This window comes from Pimephales promelas, chromosome 3, assembly GCF_988280905.1.
Source record: "Pimephales promelas chromosome 3, fPimPro1.hap1.1, whole genome shotgun sequence".
Classification (NCBI taxonomy): domain Eukaryota; kingdom Metazoa; phylum Chordata; class Actinopteri; order Cypriniformes; family Leuciscidae; genus Pimephales; species Pimephales promelas.
The window spans coordinates 36,313,022-36,337,246 of record NC_142771.1 but is presented as its reverse complement, the minus strand read 5'-3'; the positions used below and the strand labels follow the sequence as shown (position 1 = coordinate 36,337,246).

The 24,225-nt window shown below is 40.7% G+C and overlaps 1 protein-coding gene across 4 annotated transcripts in view; it reads right to left on the bottom strand.

Moving 5' to 3' along the window:
- tecpr1b (tectonin beta-propeller repeat containing 1b) overlaps positions 1 to 24,225 on the bottom strand; it is a 117,691-nt gene that overhangs the window by 68,620 nt on the left and 24,846 nt on the right. For 3 of the 4 annotated variants that reach the window (XM_039686232.2, XM_039686233.2, XM_039686234.2), the window contains 9 exons: positions 23,951 to 24,078; positions 22,210 to 22,288; positions 22,038 to 22,134; positions 21,873 to 21,952; positions 21,728 to 21,784; positions 20,158 to 20,332; positions 19,456 to 19,591; positions 17,783 to 17,875; positions 16,340 to 16,446 (listed from right to left, as the gene is read on the bottom strand). In XM_039686232.2, coding sequence (XP_039542166.2) covers positions 16,340 to 16,446; positions 17,783 to 17,875; positions 19,456 to 19,591; positions 20,158 to 20,332; positions 21,728 to 21,784; positions 21,873 to 21,952; positions 22,038 to 22,134; positions 22,210 to 22,288; positions 23,951 to 24,078 — 952 coding nt within the window. Of the gene's footprint in view, positions 1 to 16,339; positions 16,447 to 17,782; positions 17,876 to 19,455; positions 19,597 to 20,157; positions 20,333 to 21,727; positions 21,785 to 21,872; positions 21,953 to 22,037; positions 22,135 to 22,209; positions 22,289 to 23,950; positions 24,079 to 24,225 lie in introns of those variants that run through there. The other variant, XR_016155193.1, reaches the window with a different exon arrangement.

Genomic DNA, 24,225 nt, shown 5'->3' with positions numbered 1-24,225 from the left:
CCAATCTTCCCAAATTCTGATAGAGGACCATGAGACTTAGACCTGAGTGCAAAAATGGAGGCTTTAGCCCCTTCCAGAGCTGAGATATCGAAACTCAAAAATTCGGCCCGAAAAAAAAACGACAGTGGTACCCCTTACGTTTTTTTTTTTTGGGCGAAAAATTAAGTTTCTCCAATCTTCCCAAATTCTGATAGAGGGCCATGAGACTTAGACCTGAGTGCAAAAATGGAGGCTCTAGCCCCTTCCAGAGCTGAGATATCGAAACTCAAAAATTCGGCCCGAAAAAAAAACCGACAGTGGTACCCCTTACATTTTTTTTTTTGGGCGAAAAATTAAGTTTCTCCAATCTTCCCAAATTCTGATAGAGGGCCATGAGACTTAGACCTGAGTGCAAAAATGGAGGCTCTAGACCCTTCCAGAGCTGAGATATCGAAACTCAAAAATTCGACCCGAAGAAAAAAACGACAGTGGTACCCCTTTCGTTTTTTTTTTTTTGGGTGAAAAATTAAGTTTCTCCAATGTTCTCAAAACTCTGGATTCTGATAGAGGGCCATGAGACTTAGACCTGAGTGCAAAAATGGAGGCTCTAGCCCCTTCCAGAGCTGAGATATCGAAACTCAAAAATTCGGCCCGAAAAAAAAAACGACAGTGGTACCCCTTACGTTTTTTTTTTTTTGGGCGAAAAATTAAGTTTCTCCAATCTTCCAAAATTCTGATAGAGGGCCATGAGACTTAGACCTGAGTGCAAAAATGGAGGCTCTAGCCCCTTCCAGAGCTGAGATATCGAAACTCAAAAATTCGGCCCGAAAAAAAAAACGACAGTGGTACCCCTTACATTTTTTTTTTTGGGCGAAAAATTAAGTTTCTCCAATCTTCCCAAATTCTGATAGAGGGCCATGAGACTTAGACCTGAGTGCAAAAATGGAGGCTCTAGACCCTTCCAGAGCTGAGATATCGAAACTCAAAAATTCGACCCGAAGAAAAAAACGACAGTGGTACCCCTTTCGTTTTTTTTTTTTTGGGTGAAAAATTAAGTTTCTCCAATGTTCTCAAAACTCTGGATTCTGATAGAGGGCCATGAGACTTAGACCTGAGTGCAAAAATGGAGGCTCTAGCCCCTTCCAGAGCTGAGATATCGAAACTCAAAAATTCGGCCCGAAAAAAAAAACGACAGTGGTACCCCTTACGTTTTTTTTTTTTTGGGCGAAAAATTCAGTTTCTCCAATCTTCCAAAATTCTGATAGAGGGCCATGAGACTTAGACCTGAGTGCAAAAATGGAGGCTCTAGCCCCTTCCAGAGCTGAGATATCGAAACTCAAAAATTCGGCCCGAAAAAAAAAACGACAGTGGTACCCCTTACGTTTTTTTTTTTGGGCGAAAAATTAAGTTTCTCCAATCTTTCCAAATTCTGATAGAGGGCCATGAGACTTAGACCTGAGTGCAAAAATGGAGGCTCTAGCCCCTTCCAGAGCTGAGATAACAAAACTCAAAAATTCGGCCCGAAAAAAAAAACGACAGTGGTACCCCTTACGTTTTTTTTTTGGGCGAAAAATTAAGTTTCTCCAATCTTCCCAAATTCTGATAAAGGGCCATGAGACTTAGACCTGAGTGCAAAAATGGAGGCTCTAGCCCCTTCCAGAGCTGAGATATCGAAACTCAAAAATTCGGCCCGAAAAAAAAAACGACAGTGGTACCCCTTACATTTTTTTTTTTGGGCGAAAAATTAAGTTTCTCCAATCTTCCCAAATTCTGATAGAGGGCCATGAGACTTAGACCTGAGTGCAAAAATGGAGGCTCTAGACCCTTCCAGAGCTGAGATATCGAAACTCAAAAATTCGACCCGAAAAAAAAAACGACAGTGGTACCCCTTTCGTTTTTTTTTTTTTTTGGGTGAAAAATTAAGTTTCTCCAATGTTCTCAAAACTCTGGATTCTGATAGAGGGCCATGAGACTTAGACCTGAGTGCAAAAATGGAGGCTCTAGCCCCTTCCAGAGCTGAGATATCGAAACTCAAAAATTCGGCCCGAAAAAAAAAACGACAGTGGTACCCCTTACGTTTTTTTTTTTTGGGGCGAAAAATTAAGTTTCTCCAATCTTCCAAAATTCTGATAGAGGGCCATGAGACTTAGACCTGAGTGCAAAAATGGAGGCTCTAGCCCCTTCCAGAGCTGAGATATCGAAACTCAAAAATTCGGCCCGAAAAAAAAAACGACAGTGGTACCCCTTACGTTTTTTTTTTGGGCGAAAAATTAAGTTTCTCCAATCTTTCCAAATTCTGATAGAGGGCCATGAGACTTAGACCTGAGTGCAAAAATGGAGGCTCTAGCCCCTTCCAGAGCTGAGATAACAAAACTCAAAAATTCGGCCCGAAAAAAAAACGACAGTGGTACCCCTTACGTTTTTTTTTTGGGCGAAAAATTAAGTTTCTCCAATCTTCCCAAATTCCGATAGAGGGCCATGAGACTTAGACCTGAGTGCAAAAATGGAGGCTCTAGCCCCTTCCAGAGCTGAGATATCGAAACTCAAAAATTCGGCCCGAAAAAAAAAACGACAGTGGTACCCCTTACGTTTTTTTTTTTGGGCGAAAAATTAAGTTTCTCCAATCTTCCAAAATTCTGATAGAGGGCCATGAGACTTAGACCTGAGTGCAAAAATGGAGGCTCTAGCCCCTTCCAGAGCTGAGATATCGAAACTCAAAAATTCGGCCCGAAAAAAAACGACAGTGGTACCCCTTACGTTTTTTTTTTTGGTCGAAAAATTAAGTTTCTCCAATCTTCCCAAATTCTGATAGAGGGCCATGAGACTTAGACCTGAGTGCAAAAATGAAGGCTCTAGCCCCTTCCAGAGCTGAGATAACAAAACTCAAAAATTCGGCCCGAAAAAAAAAAACGACAGTGGTACCCCTTACGTTTTTTTTTGGGCGAAAAATTAAGTTTCTCCAATCTTCCCAAATTCTGATAGAGGGCCATGAGACTTAGACCTGAGTGCAAAAATGGAGGATCTAGCCCCTTCCAGAGCTGAGATATCGAAACTCAAAAATTCTGCCCAAAAAAAAAAAACGACAGTGGTACCCCTTACGTTTTTTTTTTTGGGCGAAAAATTAAGTTTCTCCAATCTTCCCAAATTCTGATAGAGGGCCATGAGACTTAGACCTGAGTGCAAAAATGGAGGCTCTAGCCCCTTCCAGAGCTGAGATATCGAAACTCAAAAATTCGGCCCGAAAAAAAAAACGACAGTGGTACCCCTTACGTTTTTTTTTTTGGGTGAAAAATTAAGTTTCTCAAATCTTCCCGAATTCTGATAGAGGGCCATGAGACTTAGACCTGAGTGCAAAAATGGAGGCTCTAGCCCCTTCCAGAGCTGAGATATCGAAACTCAAAAATTCGGCCCGAAAAAAAAACGACAGTGGTACCCCTTACGTTTTTTTTTTTGGGCGAAAAATTAAGTTTCTCCAATCTTCCCAAATTCTGAGAGAGGGCCATGAGACTTAGACCTGAGTGCAAAAATGGAGGCTCTAGCCCCTTCCAGAGCTGAGATATCGAAACTCAAAAATTCGGCCCGAAAAAAAAACGACAGTGGTACCCCTTACGTTTTTTTTTTGGGCGAAAAATTAAGTTTCTCCAATCTTCCCAAATTCTGATAGAGGGCCATGAGACTTAGACCTGGGTGCAAAAATGGAGGCTCTAGCCCCTTCCAGAGCTGAGATATCGAAACTCAAAAATTCGGCCCGAAAAAAAAACGACAGTGGTACCCCTTACGTTTTTTTTTGGGCGAAAAATTAAGTTTCTCCAATCTTCCCAAATTCTGATAGAGGGCAATGAGTCTTAGACCTGAGTGCAAAAATGGAGGCTCTAGCCCCTTCCAGAGCTGAGATATCGAAACTCAAAAATTCGGCCCGAAAAAAAAACGACAGTGGTACCCCTTACGTTTTTTTTTTTGGGCGAAAAATTAAGTTTCTCCAATCTTCCCAAATTCTGATAGAGGGCCATGAGACTTAGACCTGAGTGCAAAAATGGAGGCTCTAGCCCCTTCCAGAGCTGAGATATCGAAACTCAAAAATTCGGCCCGAAAAAAAAACGACAGTGGTACCCCTTACGTTTTTTTTTTGGGCGAAAAATTAAGTTTCTCCAATCTTCCCAAATTCTGATAGAGGGCCATGAGACTTAGACCTGAGTGCAAAAATGGAGGCTCTAGCCCCTTCCAGAGCTGAGATATCGAAACTCAAAAATTCGGCCCGAAAAAAAAACGACAGTGGTACCCCTTACGTTTTTTTTTGGGGCGAAAAATTAAGTTTCTCCAATCTTCCCAAATTCTGATAGAGGGCCATGAGACTTAGACCTGAGTGCAAAAATGGAGGCTCTAGCCCCTTCCAGAGCTGAGATATCAAAACTCAAAAATTCAGCCCGAAAAAAAAAATACAGTGGTACCCCTTACGTTTTTTTTTTTGGGCCAAAAATTAAGTTTCTCCAATCTTCCCAAATTCTGATAGAGGGCCATGAGACTTAGACCTGAGTGTAAAAATGGAGGCTCTAGCCCCTTCCAGAGCTGAGATATCGAAACTCAAAAATTCGGCCCGAAAAAAAAAACGACAGTGGTACCCCTTACGGTTTTTTTTTTGGGCGAAAAATTAAGTTTCTCCAATCTTCCCAAATTCTGATAGAGGGCCATGAGACTTAGACCTGAGTGCAAAAATGGAGGCTCTAGCCCCTTCCAGAGCTGAGATATCGAAACTCAAAAATTCGGCCCGAAAAAAAAACGACAGTGGTACCCCTTACGTTTTTTTTTGGGGCGAAAAATTAAGTTTCTCCAATCTTCCCAAATTCTGATAGAGGGCCATGAGACTTAGACCTGAGTGCAAAAATGGAGGCTCTAGCCCCTTCCAGAGCTGAGATATCAAAACTCAAAAATTCAGCCCGAAAAAAAAAATACAGTGGTACCCCTTACGTTTTTTTTTTGGGGCCAAAAATTAAGTTTCTCCAATCTTCCCAAATTCTGATAGAGGGCCATGAGACTTAGACCTGAGTGTAAAAATGGAGGCTCTAGCCCCTTCCAGAGCTGAGATATCGAAACTCAAAAATTCGGCCCGAAAAAAAAAACGACAGTGGTACCCCTTACGGTTTTTTTTTTGGGCGAAAAATTAAGTTTCTCCAATCTTCCCAAATTCTGATAGAGGGCCATGAGACTTAGACCTGAGTGCAAAAATGGAGGCTCTAGCCCCTTCCAGAGCTGAGATATCGAAACTCAAAAATTCGGCCCGAAAAAAAAACGACAGTGGTACCCCTTACGTTTTTTTTTTTGGGGGAAAAATTAAGTTTCTCCAATCTTCCCAAATTCTGATAGAGGGCCATGAGACTTAGACCTGAGTGCAAAAATGGAGGCTCTAGCCCCTTCCAGAGCTGAGATATCGAAACTCAAAAATTCGGCCCGAAAAAAAAACGACAGTGGTACCCCTTACGTTTTTTTTTTTGGGCGAAAAATTAAGTTTCTCCAATCTTCCCAAATTCTGATAGAGGGCCATGAGACTTAGACCTGAGTGCAAAAATGGAGGCTCTAGCCCCTTCCAGAGCTGAGATATCGAAACTCAAAAATTCGGCCCGAAAAAAAAACGACAGTGGTACCCCTTACGTTTTTTTTTTGGGCGAAAAATTAAGTTTCTCCAATCTTCCCAAATTCTGATAGAGGGCCATGAGACTTAGACCTGGGTGCAAAAATGGAGGCTCTAGCCCCTTCCAGAGCTGAGATATCGAAACTCAAAAATTCGGCCCGAAAAAAAAACGACAGTGGTACCCCTTACGTTTTTTTTTGGGCGAAAAATTAAGTTTCTCCAATCTTCCCAAATTCTGATAGAGGGCAATGAGTCTTAGACCTGAGTGCAAAAATGGAGGCTCTAGCCCCTTCCAGAGCTGAGATATCGAAACTCAAAAATTCGGCCCGAAAAAAAAACGACAGTGGTACCCCTTACGTTTTATTTTTTGGGCGAAAAATTAAGTTTCTCCAATCTTCCCAAATTCTGATAGAGGGCCATGAGACTTAGACCTGAGTGCAAAAATGGAGGCTCTAGCCCCTTCCAGAGCTGAGATATCGAAACTCAAAAATTCGGCCCGAAAAAAAACCGACAGTGGTACCCCTTACGTTTTTTTTTGGGGCGAAAAATTAAGTTTCTCCAATCTTCCCAAATTCTGATAGAGGGCCATGAGACTTAGACCTGAGTGCAAAAATGGAGGCTCTAGCCCCTTCCAGAGCTGAGATATCAAAACTCAAAAATTCAGCCCGAAAAAAAAAATACAGTGGTACCCCTTACGTTTTTTTTTTTTGGGCGAAAAATTAAGTTTCTCCAATCTTCCCAAATTGTGATAGAGGGCCATGAGACTTAGACCTGAGTGCAAAAATGGAGGCTCTAGCCCCTTCCAGAGCTGAGATATCGAAACTCAAAAATTCGGCCCGAAAAAAAAAACGACAGTGGTACCCCTTACGGTTTTTTTTTTGGGCGAAAAATTAAGTTTCTCCAATCTTCCCAAATTCTGATAGAGGGCCATGAGACTTAGACCTGAGTGCAAAAATGGAGGCTCTAGCCCCTTCCAGAGCTGAGATATCGAAACTCAAAAATTCGGCCCGAAAAAAAAACGACAGTGGTACCCCTTACGTTTTTTTTTGGGTGAAAAATTAAGTTTCTCCAATCTTCCCAAATTCTGATAGAGGGCCATGAGACTTAGACCTGAGTGCAAAAATGGAGGCTCTAGCCCCTTCCAGAGCTGAGATATCGAAACTCAAAAATTCGGCCCGAAAAAAAAACGACAGTGGTACCCCTTACGTTTTTTTTTGGGCCAAAAATTAAGTTTCTCCAATGTTCCCAAATTCTGATAGAGGACCATGAGACTTAGACCTGAGTGCAAAAATGGAGGCTCTAGCCCCTTCCAGAGCTGAGATATCGAAACTCAAAAATTCTGCCCAAAAAAAAAAACGACAGTGGTACCCCTTACGTTTTTTTTTTTGGGCGAAAAATTAAGTTTCTCCAATCTTCCCAAATTCTGATAGAGGGCCATGAGACTTAGACCTGAGTGCAAAAATGGAGGCTCTAGCCCCTTCCAGAGCTGAGATATCGAAACTCAAAAATTCGGCCCGAAAAAAAAACGACAGTGGTACCCCTTACGTTTTTTTTTGGGAGAAAAATTAAGTTTCTCCAATCTTCCCAAATTCTGATAGAGGGCCATGAGACTTAGACCTGAGTGCAAAAATGGAGGCTCTAGCCCCTTCCAGAGCTGAGATATCGAAACTCAAAAATTCGGCCCGAAAAAAAAAACGACAGTGGTACCCCTTACGTTTTTTTTTTGGGCGAAAAATTAAGTTTCTCCAATCTTCCCAAATTCTGATAGAGGGCTGCGAGACTTAGACCTGAGTGCAAAAATGGAGGCTCTAGCCCCTTCCAGAGCTGAGATATCGAAACTCAAAAATTCGGCCCGAAAAAAAAACGACAGTGGTACCCCTTACGTTTTTTTTTTGGGCCAAAAATTAAGTTTCTCCAATCTTCCCAAATTCTGATAGAGGGCCATGAGACTTAGACCTGAGTGCAAAAATGGAGGCTCTAGCCCATTCCAGAGCTGAGATAACAAAACTAAAAAATTCGGCCCGAAAAAAAAACCACAGTGGTACCCCTTGCGTTTTTTTTTTGGGCGAAAAATTAAGTTTCTCCAATCTTCCCAAATTCTGATAGAGGGCCATGAGACTTAGACCTGAGTGCAAAAATGGAGGCTCTAGCCCCTTCCAGAGCTGAGATATTGAAACTCAAAAATTCTGCCCAAAAAAAAACGACAGTGGTACCCCTTACGTTTTTTTTTTTTGGGCGAAAAATTACGTTTCTCCAATCTTCCCAAATTCTGATAGAGGGCCATGAGACTTAGACCTGAGTGCAAAAATGGAGGCTCTAGCCCCTTCCAGAGCTGAGATATCGAAACTCAAAAATTCGGCCCGAAAAAAAACGACAGTGGTACCCCTTACGGTTTTTTTTTTGGGCGAAAAATTAAGTCTCTCCAATCTTCCCAAATTCTGATAGAGGGCCATGAGACTTAGACCTGAGTGCAAAAATGGAGGCTCTAGCCCCTTCCAGAGCTGAGATATCGAAACTCAAAAATTCTGCCCAAAAAAAAAACGACAGTGGTACCCCTTACGTTTTTTTTTTTTGGGCGAAAAATTAAGTTTCTCCAATCTTCCCAAATTCTGATAGAGGGCCATGAGACTTAGACCTGAGTGCAAAAATGGAGGCTCTAGCCCCTTCCAGAGCTGAGATATCGAAACTCAAAAATTCGGCCCGAAAAAAAACGACAGTGGTACCCCTTACGTTTTTTTTTTTGGGCGAAAAATTAAGTTTCTCCAATCTTCCCAAATTCTGATAGAGGGCCATGAGACTTAGACCTGAGTGCAAAAATGGAGGCTCTAGCCCCTTCCAGAGCTGAGATATCGAAACTCAAAAATTCGGCCCGAAAAAAAAACGACAGTGGTACCCCTTACGTTTTTTTTTTGGGCGAAAAATTAAGTTTCTCCAATATTCCCAAATTCGGATAGAGGGCCATGAGACTTAGACCTGAGTGCAAAAATGGAGGCTCTAGCCCCTTCCAGAGCTGAGATATCGAAACTAAAAAATTCGGCCCGAAAAAAAAAAACGACAGTGGTACCCCTTACGTTTTTTTTGGGCAAAAAATTAAGTTTCTCCAATCTTCCCAAATTCTGATAGAGGGCAATGAGACTTAGACCTGAGTGCAAAAATGGAGGCTCTAGCCCCTTCCAGAGCTGAGATATCGAAACTCAAAAATTCGGCCCGAAAAAAAAACGACAGTGGTACCCCTTACGTTTTTTTTTTTTGGGCGAAAAATTAAGTTTCTCCAATCTTCCCAAATTCTGATAGAGGGCCACGAGACTTAGACCTGAGTGCAAAAATGGAGGCTCTAGCCCCTTCCAGAGCTGAGATATCGAAACTCAAAAATTCGGCCCGAAAAAAAAACGACAGTGGTACCCCTTACGTTTTTTTTTTTTGGGCGAAAAATTAAGTTTCTCCAATCTTCCCAAATTCTGATAGAGGGCCATGAGACTTAGACCTGAGTGCAAAAATGGAGGCTCTAGCCCCTTCCAGAGCTGAGATATCGAAACTCAAAAATTTGGCCCGAAAAAAAAACGACAGTGGTACCCCTTACGTTTTTTTTTTTTGGGCGAAAAATTAAGTTTCTCCAATCTTCCCAAATTCTGATAGAGGTCCATGAGACTTAGACCTGAGTGCAAAAATGGAGGCTCTAGCCCCTTCCAGAGCTGAGATATCGAAACTCAAAAATTTGGCCCGAAAAAAAAACGACAGTGGTACCCCTTACGTTTTTTTTTTTTTGGGCGAAAAATTAAGTTTCTCCAATCTTCCCAAATTCTGATAGAGGGCCATGAGACTTAGACCTGAGTGCAAAAATGGAGGCTCTAGCCCCTTCCAGAGCTGAGATATCGAAACTCAAAAATTCGGCCCGAAAAAAAAACGACAGTGGTACCCCTTACGTTTTTTTTTTGGGTGAAAAATTAAGTTTCTCCAATCTTCCCAAATTCTGATAGAGGGCCATGAGACTTAGACCTGAGTGCAAAAATGGAGGCTCTAGCCCCTTCCAGAGCTGAGATATCGAAACTCAAAAATTCGGCCCAAAAAAAACAACAACAGTGGTACCCCTTACGTTTTTTTTTTTGGGCGAAAAATTAAGTTTCTCCAATATTCCCAAATTCGGATAGAGGGCCATGAGACTTAGACCTGAGTGCAAAAATGGAGGCTCTAGCCCCTTCCAGAGCTGAGATATCGAAACTCAAAAATTCGGCCCGAAAAAAAAAAACGACAGTGGTACCCCTTACGTTTTTTTTGGGCGAAAAATTAAGTTTCTCCAATCTTCCCAAATTCTGATAGAGGGCCATGAGACTTAGACCTGAGTGCAAAAATGGAGGCTCTAGCCCCTTCCAGAGCTGAGATATCGAAACTCAAAAATTCGGCCCGAAAAAAAACCGACAGTGGTACCCCTTACGTTTTTTTTTTTGGGCGAAAAATTAAGTTTCTCCAATCTTCCCAAATTCTGATAGAGGGCCATGAGACTTAGACCTGAGTGCAAAAATGGAGGCTCTAGCCCCTTCCAGAGCTGAGATATCGAAACTCAAAAATTCGGCCCAAAAAAAAAAACGACAGTGGTACCCCTTACGGTTTTTTTTTTTGGGCGAAAAATTAAGTTTCTCCAATCTTCCCAAATTCTGATAGAGGGCAATGAGACTTAGACCTGAGTGCAAAAATGGAGGCTCTAGCCCCTTCCAGAGCTGAGATATCGAAACTCAAAAATTCGGCCAGAAAAAAAAACGACAGTGGTACCCCTTACGTTTTTTTTTTTGGGCGAAAAATTAAGTTTCTCCAATCTTCCCAAATTCTGATAGAGGGCCATGAGACTTAGACCTGAGTGCAAAAATGGAGGCTCTAGCCCCTTCCAGAGCTGAGATATCGAAACTCAAAAATTTGGCCCGAAAAAAAAAACGACAGTGGTACCCCTTACGTTTTTTTTTTTTGGGCGAAAAATTAAGTTTCTCCAATCTTCCCAAATTCTGATAGAGGGCCATGAGACTTAGACCTGAGTGCAAAAATGGAGGCTCTAGCCCCTTCCAGAGCTGAGATATCGAAACTCAAAAATTCGGCCCGAAAAAAAAACGACAGTGGTACCCCTTACGTTTTTTTTTTGGGTGAAAAATTAAGTTTCTCCAATCTTCCCAAATTCTGATAGAGGGCCATGAGACTTAGACCTGAGTGCAAAAATGGAGGCTCTAGCCCCTTCCAGAGCTGAGATATCGAAACTCAAAAATTCGGCCCGAAAAAAAAAAACGACAGTGGTACCCCTTACGTTTTTTTTTTGGGCGAAAAATTAAGTTTCTCCAATCTTCCCAAATTCTGATAGAGGGCCATGAGACTTAGACCTGAGTGCAAAAATGGAGGCTCTAGCCCCTTCCAGAGCTGAGATATCGAAACTCAAAAATTCGGCCCGAAAAAAAAACGACAGTGGTACCCCTTACGGTTTTTTTTTTGGGCGAAAAATTAAGTTTCTCCAATCTTCCCAATTTCTGATAGAGGGCCATGAGACTTAGACCTGAGTGCAAAAATGGAGGCTCTAGCCCCTTCCAGAGCTGAGATATCGAAACTCAAAAATTCGGCCCGAAAAAAAAAACGACAGTGGTACCCCTTACGTTTTTTTTTTTTTGGGAGAAAAATTAAGTTTCTCCAATCTTCCCAAATTCTGATAGAGGGCCATGAGACTTAGACCTGAGTGCAAAAATGGAGGCTCTAGCCCCTTCCAGAGCTGAGATATCGAAACTCAAAAATTCGGCCCGAAAAAAAAACGACAGTGGTACCCCTTACGTTTTTTTTTGGGGCGAAAAATTAAGTTTCTCCAATCTTCCCAAATTCTGATAGAGGGCCATGAGACTTAGACCTGAGTGCAAAAATGGAAGCTCTAGCCCCTTCCAGAGCTGAGATATCGAAACTCAAAAATTCGGCCCGAAAAAAACAACAACAGTGGTACCCCTTACGTTTTTTTTTTGGGCGAAAAATTAAGTTTCTCCAATCTTCCCAAATTCTGATAGAGGGCCATGAGACTTAGACCTGAGTGCAAAAATGGAGGCTCTAGCCCCTTCCAGAGCTGAGATATCGAAATTTAAAAATTCGGCCCGAAAAAAAAACGACAGTGGTACCCCTTACGTTTTTTTTTGGGGCGAAAAATTAAGTTTCTCCAATCTTCCCAAATTCTGATAGAGGGCCATGAGACTTAGACCTGAGTGCAAAAATGGAAGCTCTAGCCCCTTCCAGAGCTGAGATATCGAAACTCAAAAATTCGGCCCGAAAAAAAAACCGACAGTGGTACCCCTTACGTTTTTTTTTTTTGGGCGAAAAATTAAGTTTCTCCAATCTTCCCAAATTCTGATAGAGGGCCATGAGACTTAGACCTGAGTGCAAAAATGGAGGCTCTAGCCCCTTCCAGAGCTGAGATATCGAAACTCAAAAATTCGGCCCGGAAAAAAAACGACAGTGGTACCCCTTACGTTTTTTTTTTTGGGCGAAAAATTAAGTTTCTCCAATCTTCCCAAATTCTGATAGAGGGCCATGAGACTTAGACCTGAGTGCAAAAATGGAGGCTCTAGCCCCTTCCAGAGCTGAGATATCGAAACTCAAAAATTTGGCCCGAAAAAAAAAACGACAGTGGTACCCCTTACGTTTTTTTTTTTGGGCGAAAAATTAAGTTTCTCCAATCTTCCCAAATTCTGATAGAGGGCCATGAGACTTAGACCTGAGTGCAAAAATGGAGGCTCTAGCCCCTTCCAGAGCTGAGATATCGAAACTCAAAAATTCGGCCCGAAAAAAAAATGACAGTGGTACCCCTTACGTTTTTTTTTTGGGTGAAAAATTAAGTTTCTCCAATCTTCCCAAATTCTGATAGAGGGCCATGAGACTTAGACCTGAGTGCAAAAATGGAGGCTCTAGCCCCTTCCAGAGCTGAGATATCGAAACTCAAAAATTCGGCCCGAAAAAAAAACAACAGTGGTACCCCTTACGGTTTTTTTTTTTGGGCGAAAAATTAAGTTTCTCCAATCTTCCCAAATTCTGATAGAGGGCCATGAGACTTAGACCTGAGTGCAAAAATGGAGGCTCTAGCCCCTTCCAGAGCTGAGATATCGAAACTCAAAAATTCGGCCCGAAAAAAAAAACGACAGTGGTACCCCTTACGTTTTTTTTTTGGGCGAAAAATTAAGTTTCTCCAATCTTCCCAAATTCTGATAGAGGGCCATGAGACTTAGACCTGAGTGCAAAAATGGAGGCTCTAGCCCCTTCCAGAGCTGAGATATCGAAACTAAAAAATTCGGCCCGAAAAAAAAAACGACAGTGGTACCCCTTACGTTTTTTTTGGGCGAAAAATTAAGTTTCTCCAATCTTCCCAAATTCTGATAGAGGGCAATGAGACTTAGACCTGAGTGCAAAAATGGAGGCTCTAGCCCCTTCCAGAGCTGAGATATCGAAACTCAAAAATTCGGCCCGAAAAAAAAAACGACAGTGGTACCCCTTACGTTTTTTTTTTTTGGACGAAAAATTACGTTTCTCCAATCTTCCCAAATTCTGATAGAGGGCCATGAGACTTAGACCTGAGTGCAAAAATGGAGGCTCTAGCCCCTTCCAGAGCTGAGATATCGAAACTCAAAAATTCGGCCCGAAAAAAAAAACGACAGTGGTACTCCTTACGTTTTTTTTGGGGGCGAAAAATTAAGTTTCTCCAATCTTCCCAAATTCTGATAGAGGGCCATGAGACTTAGACCTGAGTGCAAAAATGGAGGCTCTAGCCCCTTCCAGAGCTGAGATATCGAAACTCAAAAATTCGGCCCGAAAAAAAAAACGACAGTGGTACCCCTTACGTTTTTTTTTGGGCGAAAAATTAAGTTTCTCCAATCTTCCCAAATTCTGATAGAGGGCCATGAGACTTAGACCTGAGTGCAAAAATGGAAGCTCTAGCCCCTTCCAGAGCTGAGATATCGAAACTCAAAAATTCGGCCCGAAAAAAAACCCGACAGTGGTACCCCTTACGTTTTTTTTTTTTGGGCGAAAAATTAAGTTTCTCCAATCTTCCCAAATTCTGATAGAGGGCCATGAGACTTAGACCTGAGTGCAAAAATGGAGGCTCTAGCCCCTTCCAGAGCTGAGATATCGAAACTCAAAAATTTGGCCCGAAAAAAAAACGACAGTGGTACCCCTTACGTTTTTTTTTTTGGGCGAAAAATTAAGTTTCTCCAATCTTCCCAAATTCTGATAGAGGGCCATGAGACTTAGACCTGAGTGCAAAAATGGAGGCTCTAGCCCCTTCCAGAGCTGAGATATCGAAACTCAAAAATTCGGCCCGAAAAAAAAACGACAGTGGTACCCCTTACGGGTTTTTTTTTTTGGGCGAAAAATTAAGTTTCTCCAATCTTCCCAAATTCTGATAGAGGGCCATGAGACTTAGACCTGAGTGCAAAAATGGAGGCTCTAGCCCCTTCCAGAGCTGAGATATCGAAACTCAAAAATTCGGCCCGAAAAAAAAAACGACAGTGGTACCCCTTACGTTTTTTTTTTGGGCGAAAAATTAAGTTTCTCCAATCTTCCCAAATTCTGATAGAGGGCCATGAGACTTAGACCTGAGTGCAAAAATGGAGGCTCTAGCCCCTTCCAGAGCTGAGATATCGAAACTAAAAAATTCGGCCCGAAAAAAAAACGACAGTGGTACCCCTTACGTTTTTTTTGGGCGAAAAATTAAGTTTCTCCAATCTTCCCAAATTCTGATAGAGGGCCATGAGACTTAGACCTGAGTGCAAAAATGGAGGCTCTAGCCCCTTCCAGAGCTGAGATATCGAAACTCAAAAATTCGGCCCGAAAAAAAAAACGACAGTGGTACCCCTTACGTTTTTTTTTTTTGGGCGAAAAATTAAGTTTCTCCAATCTTCCCAAATTCTGATAGAGGGCCATGAGACTTAGACCTGAGTGCAAAAATGGAGGCTCTAGACCCTTCCAGAGCTGAGATATCGAAACTCAAAAATTTGACCCGAAAACGACAGTGGTACCCCTTTCGGTTTTTTTTCGGGCGAAATATTAAGTTTCTCCAATCTTCTCAAAACTCTGGATTCTGATAGATGGCCATGAGACTTAGACCTGAGTGCAAAAATGGAGGCTCTAGACCCTTCCAGAGCTGAGATATCGAAACTCATAAATTCGACCCGAAAAAAAAAAAAACGACAGTGGTACCCCTTTCGTTTTTTTTTTTTCGGGTGAAAAATTAAGTTTCTTAAATCTTCTCAAAACTCTGGATTCTGATAGAGGGCCATGATACTTAGACCTGAGTGCAAAAATGGAGGCTCTAGACCCTTCCAGAGCTGAGATATCGAAACTCAAAAATTCGACCCGATGAAAAAAACGACAGTGGTACCCCTTTCGTTTTTTTTTTTTTTGTGTGAAAAATTAAGTTTCTCCAATCTTCTCAAAACTCTGGATTCTGATAGAGGGCCATGAGACTTAGACCTGAGTGCAAAAAATGGAGGCTCTAGACCCTTCCAGAGCTGAGATATCGAATCTCAAAAATTCGACCCAAAGAAAAAAACGACAGTGGTACCCCTTTCGTTTTTTTTTTTTTTGGGTGAAAAATTAAGTTTCTCCAATCTTCTCAAAACTCTGGATTCTGATAGAGGGCCATGAGACTTAGACCTGAGTGCAAAAATGAAGGCTCTAGACCCTTCCAGAGCTGAGATATCGAAACTCAAAAATTCGACCCGAAAAAAAAAAAACGACAGTGATACCCCTTTTGTTTTGTTTTTCCGGGCGAAAAATTAAGTTTCTCAAATCTTCTTAAAACTATGGATTCTGATAGAGGGCCATGAGACTTAGACCTGAGTGCAAAAATGGAGGCTCTAGACCCTTCCAGAGCTGAGATATCGAAACTCAAAAATTCGACCCGAAAAAAAAAAACGACAGTGGTACCCCTTTCGTTTTTTTTTTTCGGGCGAAAAATTAAGTTTCTCCAATCTTCTCAAAACTCTGGATTCTGATAGAGGGCCATGAGACTTAGACCTGAGTGCAAAAATGGAGGCTCTAGACCCTTCCAAAGCTGAGATATCGAAACTCAAAAATTCGACCCGAAAAAAAAAACGACAGTGGTACCCCTTTCGTTTTTTTTTTTTTGGGTGAAAAATTAAGTTTCTCCAATCTTCTCAAAACTCTAGATTCTGATAGAGGGCCATGAGACTTAGACCTGAGTGCAAAAATGGAGGCTCTAGACCCTTCCAGAGCTGAGATATCGAAAATCAAAAATTCGACCCGAAGAAAAAAACGACAGTGGTACCCCTTTCGTTTTTTTTTTTTTTGGGTGAAAAATTAAGTTTCTCCAATCTTCTCAAAACTCTAGATTCTGATAGAGGGCCATGAGACTTAGACCTGAGTGCAAAAATGGAGGCTCTAGACCCTTCCAGAGCTGAGATATCGAAACTCAAAAATTCGACCCGAAGAAAAAAACGACAGTGGTACCCCTTTCGTTTTTTTTTTTTGGGTGAAAAATTAAGTTTCTCCAATCTTCTCAAAACTCTGGATTCTGATAGAGGGCCATGAGACTTAGACCTGAGTGCACTTTTTTTACAGACTTTTTTTAATACTAGTTTCTGCTTGGTGTTTTGATATGGAGATACTCTTAGAGGATGTGTAATAGCGCCCCCCCCCAAACCCCCACACTACGTGTGTGCTTTAGTATGTTAGTCAACACATCAAAACTCATAAGTAAAGGGCACAAACCTGGTCCAGTGGTCCCACAGACACCTTGCACACGTTGCTGGAGATGAGTTCCCATGCAGAACCCTGAGGATAGCTGGGTGTCAAACCCTGTCTGTACCACAGATTACCTGCACAAACAGACTGAGCTGATGATCTGTATGCAACGATACACATTTCACATAACAGTGCTGCATTGACGTCATCAGGTTGCATTTTTAATTCAGTGAGTGTCTTCCGGTTCCTTGGAAAACAAATTACTCGTAATCCTAATTTGTGTAAAAATGTCCTTTGGTAGAGAAATCAAATCGAGGAAGTTAAAGGAGTAGTTCACTTTTTAAAAAAAAACCTTTTGCTGATAATTTACTCACCCCCATGTCATCCAAGATGTCCATGTCTTTCTTTCTTCAGTCGAAAAGAAATTAAGGTTTTTGATGAAAACATTCCAGCACTTTTCTCCATATAATGGACTTTACTGGGAACTGAATGGTTCATTCAATGAACAAATTGACTCGAAAAAAGATTTGTTCATTTTGATGATCGAGTTTGAACAGGAGAGTCACGAACGCTCATCAAAGAACAGAGCAAGGCGAGGATTTGTTAAGTTATAAAACTTAAACTTTATTTATTTTTTTTAAATGAGCGATCGTTTCGCTTGATAAGACCCTTACTCATCGTCTGGAATCATTTAAAGCCCTTTGAACAGTTTGCACTGAAACTGTCTTTTGGACCTTGAACCGTTTGGTTCCCATTGAAGTCCATTATATGGAGAAAAATCCTGGAATGTTTTCATCAAAAACCTTAATTTCTCTTCGACTGAAGAAAGAAAGACATGGACATCTTGGATGACATGGGGGTGAGTAAATTATCAGCAAATGTTTTTTTTAAAAGTGAACTACTCTTTTAAAGGGATACTCCACTTTTTTTTGGAAATAGGCTCATTTTACAACTCCTCCAGAGTTAAACAGTTGAGTTTTACCGTTTTCGAATCCATTCAGCCGATTTTCTGATATTTAGAAGAATATCAGTAACCAGACAGTTTCTGGTCTCATTGACTTCCATAGTAGGAAAAAAATATACTATCGAAGTCAATGAGACCAGAAACTGTCTGGTTACTGATATTCTTCTAAATATTAGAAAATCGGCTGAATGGATTTGAAAACTCAACTGTTTAACTCTGGGGGAGTTGTAAAATGAGCCTATTTCCAAAAAAAGTGGAGTATCCCTTTAAGACTGATGTTTGGGGCTGATATTCATTATATCACGTTGGAAAAGGAGCCGTGCTCTGTTTGCACACTTCACATTTTGACAAAATGCAGCTGATCATCCAGGTTTTCCAAACCATTCATAAATAGAAAAACGTGCATGCTTTAAATCGACACCCACAATGAAGTTTGAGTTATTCCGAGCACACACAGCTCCATTCAACCAAATAACAAGAGAGGTGCGAGGAAACAAGTGTCTCACTGTTTTCATCCACAGCATAGACGGAGGTCCTGCCCACAGACACCTGTTTGAGCATCTGCCTCGGCGGGGACGGGATGTGGTACCAGCACTCGCCTGAGAAATGACCACAGAAAGCATGAGGTGTTTAACACAAACTGTTATCACTTACACTTAAAATCATGAAAGGCACAGCCTCATGCTTTTTGTTAAAGTTGGCTTTTTTCTGAAAATAACAAGAATACAGTAACTTAATACTGTAATACAGTTACTATTTTTTTTTTAACTTTTGTTACTGTCAGATATTCTTTATTTTATAGGCCTAAAATATCAGCATAAAATCTACTAATAATACATTCATATTTTCACTGTAAACTATCAATCCTGCTACCTTGCAACATGCACTCTCAACATTTTCAAAACTATTTTTGATTGATTTTTATTTTGGTGAATAATTTTTTTTTTACTAGTAACCACAACTTTTCAAACTTTTCAAACTTTATAATATATTTCCAAGTCTCTTGTGATGGTACATCGACTTACAATAGGTTGAATGACACGTCTGCTATATCCTGACGGGGTCTATAGCGTTTTTAATCGTACTTTTAAACGTCGGGTTTCGGGTAGTAACCGGCGAACAAAGAGAACTACAAAATTCGACTGCTTGACGGCATATACGTCACTTCCGCCACCAACCCACTTCCTTAAAAACGGACATGCGAGCCAAATGTTATAGTCATGGCCGAAGTAGCACAGACAAAAAAGAGCAAAGCAAAAAGAGAAATCGCGTTAAAGGCAGAACGAGGATCAACATTGAGCCAGCGTTTTCTCGCTGGCGTGAGCTGAAGGAGGAGGAGGGGGGCCCGATCGATGTGGACTTGGCCGTCATGCTATTGGACTAGTAAGTACGTTATATTGCTTGCATACTATCTCTTTGTTTTTATTTGTCTGCCTGACTACTCTGCTTATCTTCAAGAATCAAGTAATCATATTAGAGTAGCGAATAATCAATCTGGTAGCTAGTAAACGATATTCTAGTTTTTGATGGCTATGCTATCGTCTAAACGGCGTGTACAAGTTTGGTAGGGGCTACATTCTTCCAAGTAAATATATAAGATGTACAACCTCATATTTTAGGATACCTAACATGTCTGTGATATTTGTTTATTTTTCTTGCCTCAAGCTATAATGCAAATCGATTTGTGAAATTTGCAGATTCATTTATGGTAGCTTGATATTATAATATATGGTCATTATCTACCACTAAAACATTGCATTGAAGCATCATATATATCATATAGATTCAGTAAAACGGTCTAGGCTACTATAATGACATGGGTTGTAAACGTGAGCATCGATTCGCGATCATTTGTCGTTAAAAAAACCCCATGAAATTCTATTCATATGACATGCTGAAATATATGCCACTGTACGTGGGATGAAGACATTTCACACGCGACGCTGCATGTAGGATAACAGAGTTTACGACAATAGTGGAGGGCAATACTGTTTCCCAACTGTAGGGGGACCCTGAGAGCAAAAACTACCTGGTGTTACTTTAAAAAGTACTCTTCTCAAAATGTAACGAGTCTAATTTCGAAGCGCACTAAATGCACGGTATCACGTTCATGAGGAGTTATTGATAGTGGAAAGTGTCAATCTTCATTCCCTGGTTGAAATGGGGATCTTCTTCTCACCAGCCGGATTGAGTGCAGACACGGAGCCCCGGTAGAAGACGGCCCCGTCCCTGGCGATGGCCCACACCTGGTGTCCTCCTCCTATACAGATGGACTTGAAGGGCTGGTCTGTCCCGACGTGGAGCCAGGAGTCGCCCTGTGCTGAGACACAGTCAGAAGTTAGAGGACACTACAGCTCAACATGAGAATGGACAGAGCCATATTCACTCTCTGTACACTGATGTAACACATTCCCAGACACTTGAATGTGGATAAGTTTCATATATTAAAAGAAAATGTGTTTTTGTCAAAGATCGGATTCAAAATGATCACGTAATTTTACATATGCTATCGCTCATTTCTGCTTCTTCTTCGCCTGTGTTTTGATCAGGAGATTCTGCACTCTTTCAGAAGATGTGCAATAGCGCCCCCTACAGTATAACAGTGAAAACACGGAAAGACGGGAAATTCTGCCATCGGCGGGGAAAGAGTTAAGACTGTTATTATTAACCATTTTGCACTGACTTTCAGCTTCAAGAAAAGACATGGGTTATTAATAATTCTGTCAGTTATTTGTGATGTGTTATTTTACAAGGCACACTGAAACTGACTGAGACAACCAGGCTTTACTTTTCTGGGACTTGCGCCATTGGGGATTTGGTGATTACTGATGTCACCGTTTCAAATTAAATGTTGGTGAAGTGTTATGTGTGTGTTGCTCACAGCCGGGTTCTCTGCAGTGACCCCCATCCGGCACAGGACATCCCCCTTCTCACTGATGGCCCACACTGGAATCTGCTCCAGGCCGCTCTGAGCCACACACGGCAGGACGGTGACGTCCGTCAGGGGGATCGGCGGGACCTTCTGCCAGGGGCCCCTGAGGCTGATCTCACACTTCCTGTGAGACACAACATCCTTCCTTTAAACAACTCTGACACACTAGAAAACAAATCATGCTCCGGGAAATCAGAATGGCATAAAGAGTCATAATTATGAGATAAAAACTCAAAGTTATGACATTCAAAGTCAAAACAGAAAGTCATTATTATGCAATAAAAAGGCATAATTATGGCATAAGTTAGATGCATTGCAAAGCAGAAATTATGACAAGTTACTTGAGATTAAAAAGTCATGATTATACTTTTAACATCATTTCAACTTTTTATCTCATAATTATGACTTAGTGTCATCATATTGACTTTTTATGTAATTATGTCTAATTCATAATTTAGAATTGTTGTCATAATTTTGATGTTTGAAGTAAGAATTTAGAATTTTTGTAATCATAATTTCGACTTTTTAATGTCATATAATTCAGACCTAGCATGTAATAATTTGAAATTTCTTGTCATCATTTTGACTTTATCTCATAATGACTTACTATGTCATAATTTGGGATTTTTATGTCATAATTGTGGATTTTTATGTGTCATAATTTTGACTTTTTGTAAGAATATAAAATTTAAAGTCATAATTCAGAAAACATTTTCTCATAATTTTCAGTCAATTTCAGATTTTTATGTCAAAATTTTGACTTTTTATCTCATGACTTAATGTCAATTTCAATTTTTATGTCATAATTTAGGATTTGTATGTCATAATTTTTGTCTTTTTCTCATAATGACTTAATATGTCAATTTCGATTTTTATATCATAATTTTGGCTTTTTAAGTCAGAATTTATGATTTTTATGTCAGAATTTCAGATTTGTAGGTCATAATTTCAGATTTTTCTGTCAGAATTTTGACTTTTTATCTCATGACTTAATATGTCAATTTCGATTTTTATGTTATAATTTTGGATTTTTATGTCATAATTTCGGATTTTTATGTCAGAATTTCGGATTTTTATGTCAGAATTTTGGATTTTTATATCATAATTTTGGATTTTTATGTCATAATTTTGACTTTTTATCTCATGACTTAATATGTCAATTTCGATTTTTATGTCAGAATTTCGGATTTTTATGTCATAATTTCGTATTTTTATGTCAGAATTTTGGATTTTTATGTCAGATTTTTAAATTTTTATCTCATAATGACAGTATGTCAATTTCAGATTTTTGTGATAATTTCTCATAATGATTTAGTATATCATAATTGTGACTTTGTCATAATTATGTTCTTCAAAAGCAGTATTTTCTTTCTTGTGTGGCTTCCATAGGGGCTGCTGTGAGTTTGTGCTTTACATTTTTTGCCCAACATTAGAAAGAAACAGATATAAAACGTTGCTAAAAATGTTAATGTAACTCCCTTTATCAAAATGTTCAAAATCAGCAAAAAAGTGAACTCACCGAGCCCACCTTCTGCGCCGCACAAAATCCTTTATTGTCTTATAACCGTGAAAGGTCCTGTATATACATAAAAAACATATAATATATTATTTTGAAATGGAAACGTCTGGCTAGTGTTCATTAATATGTCCAAAAATCAACATACACAGGGAAATCTGCAGCGTACTGCCAGCCCTCTTTATCTGTCCCTCCTGGGACACTGTAGTCTACGGCCCAATCAGAGACCTGTGAGCACGAGATGAGACAATAACCATCTAATCGAAATAACATTGCAAAGACACACACGTGCACGGCGCTATAAAGACCGTACCCATGTCCACTGTGGCGAGGGAGGGCTGGTGTTGTCTTTAGTGCACTCTCTCAGACCCGACGAGTCGCTCCACATGTAGCGGTCAGTGGGAAGACCCCTGAGGAGGAGAACACACACACACTGAGCGTTTGCTTTAAGCAAACACACGCCAGCCCCGTCACATCACACTCACTTGTCTGTGTATCCTGTCATGGGGTTCCAGCGCTGGTTCTCATAGATGCACACACTCCTCACATCACTTACTTCATTCCCTGAAAGCCCACAGATTCAAACATCAGGCAGACGCAACTGTTCCTTTAAATAAAGACTTGACATGATGATCTTCTAGACTTCACAGGATGTCTTATTTGAAATGAATGGACAATTGGGAAAATGAGAAAACACTGGTTCACACACACCAACTGTGCATTTCAGCATGGAATCCAATGATCTAGTGTTTTCATAAAAAAATTAATTCGCAATTTATTCAAACTTTACGAAAAATGTAGGTAATATAAACATAAACATGTAACATTTTATAATAATTATACATATATACAGTATATAATGAAATACTGTTACAATATTTCTTTAATGAAAGCAGTGATATTTTCGTATTATTTATGTACTATTATAGTATTCTGAATATCCCGTCCTGATTCAAGGTTCAGCTTGGTTTAACTACATCCTGGTCCAGGCTGGTTTATACTGGTTTGGTACTGGTCTAACTGGTGAAACCTCATGGGAACATCAGCACACCAGCATCCAGAACACAGCATATCCTCACCCCGCAAACAGCGAGCATTCTCTGAGTGTTGGCTAACGTTCTGACAATGTTTTCGCAAAGTTATCTAAGTGACATTAAAGGGATAGTTCACTTTGAAATAAATTTTTGGTATGTTTTATCTTACCTCAAGGACATCCAAGATGTAGGTGTCTTTGTTTCCGCAGTATTTTCAATTTTGATATTTTTAGGTCAAACCGTTCTTGTCTATCAGTCATATAATGGAGGTCTATGGTCACCACCTCAAAGAGCATGCACAGAGAAGTCCAAATTAAACATTGATTTAATGACTCGTAAATGTAAGTACACATTGATGGCCTGAGACCCGAAACGAGCGGTTTGTGTGAGAAAACGAACAGTATTTATATCGTTTTCACCTCTTGTAATCACAGCCACGTCCAAGTGATCTGAGGGCATGGGCGCATCGGTCTGCACGAGCGCCGGAAGTGATCTCTCGCGCGGTTGTGAAAAAAATTCAACGTCGTCTGCTGATATATCGAAATCGGCTTCCAATGCAATTTCCTGTATATATAAATATGTTTAGATCTTCACAGAGAAGGATAACACTTCCGAAATCTCTGTGTAAACAACGAGTGACGTACACGCGCGAGAGATCACTTCCGGCGTTTGTGCAGACCGAAGCGCCCGCGCCCTTAGATCAATTGGACATGTCTGTGGTAACACAAGGTAAAAACGATATAAATACTGTTGGTTTTCTCACACAAACCGCTCGTTTCGTGTCTTAGGCCATCAATGTGTACTTACATTTACGAGTCATTAAATCATGTTTAATTTGGACTTCTCTGTGCATGCTCTTTGAGGTGGTGACCATAGACCTCCATTATATGACTGACAGTCAGACAAGAACGGTTTGACCTAAAAATATCTTGGACATCTTGGATGCCCTTGAGGTACGATAAAACATACCAAAAATGTATTTCAAAGTGAACTATCCCTTTAAGGGAAACGTCAGCAAGACATTCTTAGTGGCGGCCCACATCCGGCACTCATTGAATCCACACGTCCCAGACGTGGGCCGGATCTGGGCCGACACTATGTTGCTGTCTGGCAGGGCATCAGACCTGCATGTGGGTTAGTGAGAGAGACAGGGTTAGCCGCATGCAGGGTTAGGGTTAGGGTGCGTGTTTACCCGGAGCCGATGGTCCCCTGCCGGCCCCTGTGTAGACCCAGGCTGTGTGATCGTGACCGATGCCCCACACCACACCCAGACTGCTAGACTCCACACACAGCAGATGAGCAGGAACCTGACGCCAGAACCTGAGCCCACAGCAGGTACGCAGACAGACACATGAAGCATGCCAAGCCCAACAACACACACGCATTACAGTGACAGACACACATTCACACACACCAAACCAAATCAAAAAGTTGGGTGACATGCAAGCTTAAATTATGAAAGTATGA